Source organism: Pseudopipra pipra, chromosome 2, assembly GCF_036250125.1.
Source record: "Pseudopipra pipra isolate bDixPip1 chromosome 2, bDixPip1.hap1, whole genome shotgun sequence".
Taxonomy (NCBI): Eukaryota; Metazoa; Chordata; class Aves; order Passeriformes; family Pipridae; genus Pseudopipra; species Pseudopipra pipra.
This window is the reverse complement of record NC_087550.1, coordinates 84,273,152-84,285,560: the sequence shown is the minus strand read 5'-3', so window position 1 is coordinate 84,285,560 and position 12,409 is coordinate 84,273,152. Positions and strand designations below refer to the sequence as shown.

At 40.5% G+C, this 12,409-nt stretch overlaps 1 protein-coding gene across 2 annotated transcripts in view; it reads right to left on the bottom strand.

Annotated features, from left to right (window-relative positions):
* Positions 1-4,269: 4,269 nt before the first annotated feature.
* P2RY8 (P2Y receptor family member 8) overlaps positions 4,270-12,409 on the bottom strand; it is a 31,496-nt gene continuing 23,356 nt past the window's right edge. For both annotated transcript variants that reach the window (XM_064646171.1, XM_064646172.1), the window contains exon 3: positions 4,270-8,310. In XM_064646171.1, the coding sequence (XP_064502241.1) occupies positions 7,169-8,242 (1,074 nt within the window). In that variant the 5' untranslated portion in view covers positions 8,243-8,310 and the 3' untranslated portion in view covers positions 4,270-7,168. The remainder of the gene's footprint in view (positions 8,311-12,409) is intronic.

Here is a 12,409-nt window from a genome sequence, read left to right as displayed (position 1 = left end):
AAACGAAAATAAGATGCATAAAAGAAAATGTTTATTGTCTCAACTGGAATCCCAGCTCTTCTGGAAGATAACTTCCGAGGCTCCAAGGCCGAGAACATTTGTGGAGCTCTTATGTTTATTATCTAAATCTCCACCAGAGGGCAGTGCATACCGTCATTTTCCTACGTATTTGATCACTAAGTTTCAAGCAGCTGTAAAAAGCTGTAACTTTTAAGAACTAAAGGCCATACACCACAAACGCTCACATTCCTAGTTTTAATTATAAAGATTACATAATATAACTGTCCATCTGTGCCTGTATGTACATGTATGTGCTGGGTCCTGCACTTTGGCCACAACAACCCCATGCAGCGCTACAGGCTGGGGACAGAGTGGCTGGAAAGCAGCCAGGCAGAGAGGGACCTGGGAGCTTGGATTGACAGGAAGCTGAACATGAGCCAGCAGTGTGCCCAGGTGGCCAAGAAGGCCAATGGCATCCTGGCCTAGATCAGGAACAGTGTGGCCGACAGGTCCAGGGAAGTGATTCTTCCCCTGTACTCAGTGCTGGTGAGGCCACACCTGGAGTGCTGTGTCCAGTTCTGGGCCCCTCAGTTCAGGAAGGATATTGAGGTGCTGGAGCAGGTCCAGAGAAGAGCAACGAGGTTGGTGAAGGGACTCAAGCACAAGTCCTATGAGGAGAGACTGAGAGAGCTGGGGTTGTTTAGTCTGGAGAAGAGGAGGCTCAGCGGAGACCTCATCACCCTCTACAACTACCTGAAAGGAGGTCTCTTCTCCCAGGCAACCAACAGTAAGACAAGGGGGGCATGGTCTTAACCTCTGGCAGGGGACATTTAGGTTAGATATTAGGGAGAAATTTTTTACACAGAGAGTAATCAGGCATTGGAATGGGCTGCCCAGGGAAGTGGATTCTCTGTCCCTGGAGGTTTTTAAGATGAGATTGGATATGGCACTTAGAGCCATGGCCTAGTAACCACAATGGTGTTGGACCAAGGGTTGGACTTAATGATTTTGGAGGTCTTTTCCAACCCAGTTGATTCTATGATTTTAGGATTTAGGGACAATCAGAGCTGATATTAATGACAATAGGTCTAGCAATATCTTGAAAGAGATACGCTGATATTGGAGCTATAAAGAGTTATCATAAGCATGCTAATAGGTGATAATATATGTTTACCACAGAGGTTAAGGCCACTGTAAATTTTCATGGTTTTAAGAACAGGAATAATTCTACCCTATGACCCAAATAACTTTATTGGATGTGGAAATAAAAACTTAGATAGTGTCAGAATAAAGTCTTTATTTTTGTCTTCTATCCTCTCAGTCTGATAAGATTTATCAGTTTAAGAAAATTATATGCTGTATTGTATCCTATTTTTGTACTTGTTTAAAGGTTTAGTTTTAGCAGCAATATGTGGGAACAATTGCCTCATTAAAAACGCTCAAACATATGGACATTTTGTGTGTAAGTGTACAGAGTAGTTTGCATTACCCCATGCAGATAGGGTGAGATACTGATGCATTCTGCATTTACTATGGAATGCAAGGTGAAATAGGGGAAGATAAAATTATCAGCCTGTTGACAATAATGACGAACTGGGGAAACCAAACCATCAGTGTTGCAGTGCTGAAACTTTTTGAGGGAGACAAAGCCATTGCACTCGGTATAGAGCTTCTAATTGAGAAGGTGAACAGACTCTTCGTAGAGGTAATTGAGAGGAAGAGGCTTCCAGTCATTTAACTTATATATTATCCTTTATTTTCTGAACCTATATGAATCTGGGGAAGTGAGAAAGACCTGCGGCCTATTTAAATGTCTGCTGAGGTCCCCAGGAATATTATTTCCCAGGTCATGAGCCTACATCAGATAAACAACCTGCTGTTGCAAGCACGAAGATGGCAAAATACAATTCAGCTGTCAAGAAGAAAGTGATAACAGTCCTGGGATACCAACATTGCTTCTGTGGTGTGGGACCATGGCACAGAGATCTACCAACACCTGGATGTCTGCATGCAACCAATAATCAAAGCAAATGTCATGTAAATTTAGGGAACAGAGGAAGAAGTCAACATGAATGTTGCCAAGCAATAAGATGCTTAGGGCAACACTTGGTATCTATTTTGATCAGATAAGTTGCACCTTTTGTGCATGGCAGGCTCACGTTTCCAGAGATCTGAGTCCCTCTGTGAGATGTTTGTTCTGTATCTAGGTAGTGGTTTAGATGTCTGTTAATCAGATTCCTTTCCTTACAGCAGAGATTTGCTGCAGCTTCCAGCTTTTATGTTGAAAAGGCTCCATGTTTCTAAAATGAAACCGGCTGTTTATGAAGAAAATTATTTGCAGACATTCTCTAACTGCAGAGAGACTAATACAGAGACTAACTTTCTGTGTCTCTTTGCAGACTGCCAGTTAGAATATTTCTCTGTCCAGCTACCACAGATGTTACTTCTGCAACCCCTCTCCCATCTCTTGCTTGAATCTGCTTATACCTCCCTTAAGTCTGTTGTCTTTTCTCCTTTGACAAAGCTGCTCAGGTATACAGCAGAGGAGCAAAACCTTTACATTTCTACAGATTTAAGGGACTCAACAAAACTATTCTCCATTTTTATGGTACTTCACCATATCCAACAACAGCAGTTAAGGTTTTGGAACATAACAGGAAAAGCTTCAAAGGACAATTAGCCTTGGTAGCTCCCAGCAGGACACCATGTGCACTTGACTTTCCGTATATGAGTAATTGTGGCATGCCAAAGCGGGGTCATGTGGTAAAGAAACCAGGGAAAGAGAACCATAAGTGTCTGTGTGCTGAAAATTTCTGCAGAAGGAAAAGAAAAAGACTGACTGCAGGACATCATCATGAGCTAAGACAGGCAAGAAGGGAGTTGAGGTATTTATGCTAAAAGTTAGAAAGGTGTTCTGTCTGGCAGCTCTGAACTTCTTGTTTTATAATTAAAGAGGCTTGAGAGTCTTCTTGTTTGATAACATATTCCACCTGCTTAGACTTTAAGGAAAAATATTAGAAGACTTGCAAGAAGACTGAATCTCATTAGTTAATATGTTATTCTGAAGTTACTGCTTGGGCAAAGACAGTGAAACTCATCCAAATCAGCTTTTCCACTTCATTGAGGATTTTGTAGACCTTTTTCCTACCTACCTTACATTGTCTCTTTTCTGAGGTGAACATTCTTAAACTATTTAACTTGTAAGATTTTATATTACTTTCTTAGATCATCCCATATGCCCTTATCTCAATCTTTTCCAGTCCTTGTAGATCCTACCTAGACAATATTGAATATGATGTGCAGTTTTGGGCACCACAGTTTAAGAAAGATATTAAGCTATTAGAGACCGTCCAAAGAAGGGCAATGAAGATGGTGAAGGGCTTTGAGGGGAAGCCGTATGGGGAGCAACTGAGATCACTTGGTCTGTTCAGCCTGGAGAAGAGGAGACTGAGGGAAACCTCATTGCAGTCTCACTGAGGGTAAGCAGGGGGGCAGACACTGATCTCTTCTCTCTAGTGATCAGTGATTGGATCTGAGGGACTGTCCTGAAGCTGTGTCAGAGGAGATTTAGGTTAGATATTAGGAAAAGATTCTTCACCCAGTGTGTGGTTGGGTACTGGAACAAGTTCCCCAGGAAGTGGTCACAGTACCAAGCCTGACAGAGTTCAATAAGCATTTGGACAACACTCTCAGGTACAGGGTGTGATTCCAGGCACTGTCCTATACAGGGCCAGGAGTTGGACTCAATGATCCTCGTGAGTCCCTTCCAACTTGAGATATTCTATGATTCTAGGACTACCAACCCTGACTGTCCCTGCCCAGTTTCCCCCAGTGCCCTGCTCTGGGCCGGGGGTGTGATGGGCTCTGACTGCCAGACCACTTCAGAAATGCATTGAAATTTAAAAATATATGTATTTGGTGCACCTCTTGGGCACAGAGAAGGATTTAAGTTACCCAACATCTCATTCAAGTATTGATACCTTTAAAATTTGTGTGAAGGGTCTATGACAATATCAAGTTTAAAAAAAAAAAAAGAAAAATATGAACACATATGCAAAGAAAAAATCAATCTTCATGCATGGGAAAAATAACAGACTTAAAACAATATAGAAATCTAAAAAAAGCACAATAACAATGTGAAACAGAATAATTTTATTCCATGACTTGGGTTCTCTACCCTTTTCTATGTTTGGAATTTTTTCACACAAGGCAGGTGAAAACAAGGGAATGAATCTTAAATGATATCCTTTTTATTTATTATTATTATTATTATTATTATTATTATTATTATATGTACGCAAAAGTTCAAGCACATTCATAGATTAAATTTCTAGACAATTAAAAAAAAAACAAAACCACAAAAACCCCTCCAACCTCCAAAACAAACAGAAGCATTCTTGTCTTCTCAGTAAAATTACATTAACTACAGAGGGAAGTAAGTAAGCATGTTGCCCAGGGCCCATATTCTCCAAAGTGAAGCTAACATGGACATGAACTTCTCAATAACCTCACAAATTGCAATCTACATTTATGTGTGTATATATATGTATATATCTATGTGTGTGTGTATGTGTGAATGTCAACTCACACCCACTGTCCAAGGAAGGTAGAGGTCATTGTTCTTGTGATGCCCCAGAATAATGTGTTTCCAGGATCAAAGAACAGTATATTGGGCCACTTTTAAAGATAATTTATTCTCTTCCTCTCTAATAAAAACCCTCCAAGCCTTCACAGTATACACCATCAGACTCAAAAGATTGCTGTTGTTGGTTCATTTTTATATTCCTTTCTCAAGGAACAGTCTCACTGACCCAAATGGGAATTTTGCCTAATCTGAGCTAACTAGAGTCTAGCTGGTGAAATGGCATGAAGATGTACCTGAATCTGTATCCGAGGCATCCTCCCTATTTCTTTTTAAACATTGTCAGAAGAGAGATGAAGGGCTATGTTGAGCTGTGTGAGAATGGAGAGAAAAACATTTTCAGTCAGTTGTGACCATCTATTTTCTCTTGCAAAAGGAGCAATTCAGTATTTTTCAAAATATAACTGTTGACGTCCAAAGTGCAAGGGACGTTCTCCCTTTTGGCTCTATTTGGTGTCAGTTACAGTTCAGGCACATTGAAGAACATTTTAGGAGAGACTATACGCTCACAGATCAGGTTCAAGATAAAACAGAGTCTGCATTAGAGGTAGGAGAAGTCATGGTTTTCATTGTAAAAATATTTGTGTGCTAAAAAAAAAAAAAGGGAGAGAGATTTCAGTATAACCTCCAAGAAAGGTTCTGCTGCAGCAAAAATGCTGAAAACAATTAAACACTTTTGGCAGTGAGAAAGCTGGAATTCTGTGAAAGTGGATGGTGAAGGGTATCTTCCAGGCAAATTGATGGGAAGGTTCAGACAGTTTACATATCATTGAGGCTGGCCTTGTAGGCAGAAAATGTGAAGATAATTAAAACTATCACTTGAAATGCCACAAAACATTGAATGTTCCCACTGGCTTTACTAAGTCAGGTAAAGTAATACTAGGTCCACTCATGTTTATTCTTCTCCAAAAACTGATGATACTTTAGCAGAAGGTAGGACATACAAATATGTCACGGTGCATTTTGTGGTTTTCTGACATCTGTCATGAACACATTCATGGTGATCAGTGGTGGAAAATTGCATTTTAATTATGTTATACTCAAAGAAAAATGACAGATTTTAAGGACCCTGCATGTTGCAGTGCAGCAAAAGGATACTGTATAGCTTTGTCTCACTTGTGAGGGGAAACTTGTCCAGCACTCTCAGATATATTTTGGCTCTCCACTATCAATGAGGGCCAGAGGTAGGTAAAAAGCTGTAAATATGGCAGGAAAAACTTTGCCTTTGTCTTTCCCCAGTGTATGGTCCGCAGTTGTCTTTCCAAGCACACAAGCAGTTGTTGAGATGTGAGAAAAATTAAAAGAAAAACATGTCATGGTATATGCAAACAAGCTGGAGAAGGATATTTCAGAGAAGCATTCCAGATACAGGACTGCACAATCCACCTGCCATAACCTATTATCAGAGTATGTGGTACAGCTCCCATTCTCATGCCTTACTTTCCTTTTTCTCTTCTTCTTTCTGTTTGCCTGCCTGAAAGCCGTCTGTTTTGGACATCTGGACATAGGGATGGAGGTTCAGTTGATTTCTGCTGGTACAAAATCACTCTCCAGTCTGTGGTTGAATTCTCGTTTATCCAGCTGAAAATCTGGTTGATAATCCACACCATCACTATAAGGAAAATAAAATCATTGCCCATGCATTATGTAAAGCTAAATTCTCTGCTAAGAGGGATGGCTCTTCTACGTATAGCTTAGAGTACATGTTAATGTGAGAAAATCTTTGTTTTTTTAAAAAAAACTGCTCCCCACAGTCCTGAGAAATTAATAACTTCAAGAAATTAAAATATAATCCATTCAGCAGCTGAAGTAGTTGCAAACATTGTTAGTTTTAGCTTTTCTTTCATTGCAAGAGATATTTTGCTGTATAAAATTGAAATAAATAGTATGAGTCAATCTATCCTTTTCAAATGTCAGTGTGGTTTGGTTCTGCTAAACTGTTGGGTGAGTGTTGTTGTGAATTCACAGTGGCTATGCATTATGAATTAATGGTAAAATGACATGCTACTTTTATTCATTCTTTTATAGAAATACAACAACAGAGAAAGCAATACATAAAAAAACCCCAAAACCAAAACAAACAAAAAGCCCCCCAACAACCCAAAACCGAGCATGTTGCTTAGAAAAACAACCCCCTTGCCCCAAACCCAGCTTCAGTGTATGCTGTAATTCATGTACAGTAATAGTTCACATTCACAGAGAATCACAAGTCTTTGGTTAAACCCTATTGTACAACCTGAGAGTAACTTTTGTCCTAAATTTATCCCTTGGTCTCATGTGGTAGGGCTACTTCCAAGCCAACTCCTAATTATTAATGTTGAGTTTGCTTCAGTGCCTTCTTGAATAAACTCAATTCCTTTAAGGCTTCCATTTCTTACCAGAAAATACTGGAGTAGAATGTGCAATGTAAGTACAGATTGAGTTCTGTCACAAAAGCCAGGTATTTTGAGAGTAGCCATTCAAAAGGAAATATCTTCTTTGTTTACTCATGAATCTCACATGTCTTTCTTCTGGGGATGTCTAAAGCTAAAAAACACTTTCCTGCCTTTGCAAATAGACTTTTACTCCCTCTAACCCATCCATAGGTCCACTTGACATTGACCTGGCTGACATGGTCCTGCCAGAGAATAAACTTTCCCTTCTGGTTTCTAAGCTGTCGCTGAGCAGTACCTTTGGGCGAAACAATTGCATGAATTTCTGGTAAAATTCTTTGGATGCAAAATAATAAATGAAGGGATCTATGCAGTTGTTGAAGCAACTGAGGCACAAGGTGAGCTTGTAGGCAGGGTACAAACTGCTCCCATAAAATAGGCGGATGATCATATGTGCAAGTAGGATAAAGTTGTTGGGGGCAAAGCAAGTGATGAACACCAGAAGGACAATTGTCGCCAGGTAGATGGATCTAGTCTTCTGCTTATTACCATATCTGTTCGATGTCTGAATTAGCTTCCGAATGATGCCAATGTAGCATCCAACTGTTACAACAAACGGGATCAGGAAGAGGACAACAAATAGGGTGAGGAGAAAGACTACCCAGGCTTCAAAGTTGGGCAGCATATCCCATTTTAGGACATCAAAACAGGTTATAATCCCCAATTCTTTCACTTCATAGGTCAGATCTGTGCTTTCTAATGGGTACAAGGCTAGTAGCAAGAAAATCCACATAGCTAGACAGGCAGCAAAGGCATATCTTTTTCTTCTCCACTTGATCAACTTCATGGGGTATACCACACCCATGTACCGCTCAATGCTGATAAAGGTCATGGTCAGTATGGAAGAATACATGTTGGAGTAGAACATCACAGTCACAAGGCTGCAAAGAGTCTTGCCAAAGCTCCAGTGATTGCTTTGGAAGTGATAAGAAATCTGGAAAGGAAAGCAGCTGGCCAGCATGAGATCCGTGATGCTTAGGTTGATCATGAAGATAACAGAAGGTGTTTTGGGTTTAATGTGCCAGCAGAGCACCCAAAGGGAGAACAAGTTGCCAGGGATGCTGATCAGAGCCACCACTGTATACACAACTGGGAGAGTGATGGAGACAGTTTTATTCTGGAGCATTGCCAGCGTCAAAGCATCCAGGTGGGATCCGTTTTTAATCATTATTCACGAGGGGGTTGTTGATTCCTGTAAGTCAGCTGGATCATATCATGAACACTTGGCTTCAAAACCTAAAGGAGAAATGTTAAGTGAAAAAAGCAATACGTCAACACAGAAATTAAGAATATAATCCTTCTATTAATGAACTAAGTAGTTTGTCAGATATTCTCTGAATGTACTGAATCTATTAAAATTACCTTCTGAAAACTCTCTCCTCCCTCCAAATCATGGTAGTGTTTTACCAGTCTCACTTCTTCTTGTTTTTGAATGGCTACTTTTTCCCTGCTGAATGTCTTTCTACTCCTTAGAATCATAGAATTATTAAGGCTGGAAAAGACATCCAAGCTCATCAAGTCCAACATATGTCCAAATACCACCACATCAATTAAACCATATGACTAAGTGCCAAGTCCAGTCATTTCTTGGACACTTCCAGGGATAGCTGCCCACCTCCATGGGCAGCCTGTTCCAATGCTTGACCACCCTTCCAGTGAAGAAGTTCTTCCTGATGTCCGACTCGAACCTCCCCTGGTGCAACTCAAGGTCATTTCCTCTTGTCCTGTCACTTGTTACTTAGGAGAAGAGACTGAAGCCCATCTCAGAACAACCTCCTTTCAGGTAGTTGTAGAGAGTGATAAGGTCTACTGTGAGCCTTCTCTTCTCCAGACTCAACAACCCCAGTTCCCCCAGTTTCCTGGGGCATTGACAGGCAAATACTAACGGTCGAGAAAATTTCCCCATAGTAAGGGTCAAGAGAATCTCCCCTCTTCATACAACAGGAACACGCAATCCATTATTCTTGGTATATTTATAATATAAACAGAATATAAAGAAAAAAACCCCATGAGAACAAGGGACAGATTGCAGTTGTTTGGACTCATTTACAGGCTGAAGGGACCAGGCTTAAGAAGGAACAAGCCCTCTGCTAATAAAAAGAAAAGCTATTGACTTTCAGTTTCTGCAAGATGTAAGTTTTTTAAAAACATTCTGTTTGCAGCTGTCTTATTTGCACCACCTGTAATTCTCCAAAATTAGTTTCAGTTTTGCAGCCTGCAAAGCAAACCCATGCTTTCACTGTCTGGCTTATGTAGATCTTTCTTGGCAGATGTAATAGATTATGGTTAACTTATTTATTTTAAGCAGCGTAGTAGCATTCAGCAGTTGCAGGCAAGAACTCATGCCTTAATGTGCTACATGTGTGCCTACTTTCATTAAGCTGCAAGTACAGGGATGCAGTTTCACAAAAGTACAGGCTTGAAGAAGTGAAGAAATGCAGTGAATGTCCAGAAAGGCAGAGGATAGATCTAGAGTAAGTTTTGTGAAGAGTGGCAATAGGGGTCTGAAGAGGTGCCAGGCCAAGTCAACTGATAACTGTGGGCACATGTATTATGTTTAATAACGGGCAGAGAGAAGGTTCAGACACACAATCCTGCTTGTGGACTCTGATCGCCTGCACTGTTTAATCCAAGTGTCTGACTGCAAGACACACCTGCTGCAGGAGGTCAGATTAAAAAACATAGGTGCCAGTTAGTTGGTGTCACTTAACCTCAGATCTAGTTAAAAAAGACCTTTAATTTGTGTGGTCATAGGTCCTGAGTAGTGTAGCAGGTCAGTCCCTCAAAGAGGTCAGCCCTTGGTGCTGGCGAACTCTAGAGCTGGAAATAACCATTCTGATAAAAATTGTTTTTTCTGACAGAGGTTCTTACTGAATAACTTGCTAGACCTTTCACAAAAGAATTGTTGATGGTTCCTGAGACTTGGCAAATGTGAAGTCTCTAGTGAAGGCTGTAGTGCAGTAGGGAGGCACTCAACTCAAAACCACCTGAGCACAAACCCAGAAAATCACAGTGCAGCAGCAAGCAGCTCAGTGGCAGCTTATTGGGGTTCTTTCTTGATCTGATCAACTTGACACAGTGCTTCAAATGTCAGCTAAAAATATTTGGTAGTGGTGAGAGTCGGTATCAAGCAAGTGATGCTAACTAATGTTGCCAGTCTTTCAGAAGCTTCTAGCTGAGCTGTTGGAAGCCTAGGAAGAGGAACATGAAAACAGGATTGCAAAGTAGTCAGAGATGTGCTACTAATATATCACACACTGACACCAAGCAAACTTGGTCTAAGTAATGAAGTGATCATCAGATGTTCACAACTGCAAAGAGCCCTCTGAGCCAAATCCATTGCAAAGGAGATTCAGTTCTTGTCAGGAGAGCTATATCAAGAATGAAACTAATTCTTCATTTTTTCAGGAGAACTTGAAAAAGCACTCGCTGTCACATAGCTCTTGGAAAAAAATCCTTAATGCTCTCTATTTCAACTTTCCATAGCAAATACCTATTCATGAACTCTATAGCCTCAAAAATCCTTCCCTAGTGGCACCTCTGTGTGCCTAAGAACCCAAAACTTCTTGAAACAATCAGAAAAAATTTATCTAAATCAGAGTATGTACAGAGCTCTAATAATATGCTTTTGCAAGTGAAAGATATTTGCTATCACAGACCCCTAGTTACTATTCCTATAGAAATTGTAGGTACTTGGGAAGGTAGCAGCATAGGTGAAAATTTCCATTATATCTGTCTCACTGGTAATAAAGCTATTGAATAAATCTTACATTTTGTTTTGTGTTAGGCCTAATCACAAACAAATTTTCTTCTATACTTGCTTTTTCTGAGAATACATCTTGATAAGAAGGAGATAAAAATGCACACATAGATGCTGCAGAATACAAAACAGAGTCAGCATTCATGGCCTGGCTAAAGACAAGTTCTACGCACTTGTGAAATGTTACCGTTGGTAAAAACTAAGTACCTCCAAATGTAGGCACTTCTTGAATTGGAGTTAAAAGACACAAGACTTTGTGGTTAGATGCCTACAAGAGCTCTCCAAAAAAGAAAAACCTTGGCATGGTTTTCACTGATAAAGATGCCCATCACAAGGAGCAAAAGAAGAATGTTGTGGCGATTCCTTTAGAGTCTTCTTCTACGGGGAGAAGAGGGCATGCAAAGCACACAAGATTGATGTTGCAAGTCGTTCTTGAGGGCAAACAGCCTCCTGGGGAAATATGGAGTACAGAAAATTCTCCTTCCAACTTTATCTTTCCTTTTGGCATATTCTCCCAGGCTCTAATCCTGAATTCCTTGCTCAGGAAAGTCTGGGCTAGAAGAAATTCCTGCTCTGATTCACCCTTACTTGTGATGATTTGCTTTATAAATGGCTGGGTGTGCTGGTTTTGGCTGGAGTAGAGTTAATTTTCTTCCTCATGGCTGGTATGGGACTATGTTTTGGATTTGTGCTGAACATAAGGTCAATAACGTAGAGATATTTTTGTTATTGCTGAATAGTGCTTACACAGAGCCAAGGCCTTTTCTGCTTTTCATACTGCTGCACTGGCGAGGGGACTGGGGATGCATAGGAGATTGAGAGGAGTCACAGCTGGCACAGGTAACCAAACTGACCAAAGGGATATTCCAGACCATATGATATCATGCTCAGTATGTAAAGTGGGGGGAAGAGGAGGAAGGAGGGGACATTTGGAGTAATGGCATTTGTCTTCCCAAGTCACCATTACTGCTCTCCTGGAAATGGCTGAACACCTGCCTGCCCATAGGAAGTAGTGAATTAATTCCTTATTTTGCTTTGCTTGTGTACACAGCTTTTGATTTCCCTGTTAAACTGTCTTTATCTCAACCCATGAGTTTTCTGGCTTTTACCGTTCCAGTTTTCTCCCCAGTCCTGCTGGTGGGGGAGGAACTGAGCTGCTGTGTGGGGCTTGGCTGCCGGCTGGGGTTGACCCAGGACACCAGGTTAAGCTGCTGGAACCACAGTGTACCATTTCAATGTACTTTACCTCTCCCACTGTTGTGTTTATACGGGTTTAGTTAATGCTATATTTACATTTTGTTCAGGGTAACTTTATGTCTTTCCCTCACTGCAACCACAGTCTCTGTCTGTCTCTTGTGGTTTAATTAGAAAATGTCATACATCAAGACAGAGAAGAATATCACTTTAAAGGTTTAGAGTCCCCTTATGTTTTATGAGTTTTTTCCTTTAAATTTCAGGTTTCCAACACAATTCAAATCACTGAAGCTTGCACAGATTCTCTTGAAGACCAACTTTGCTGCAGGATAATTAAAAAATATCCACCTTCAGCTAAGATTTAATATGCATAATCTGTAA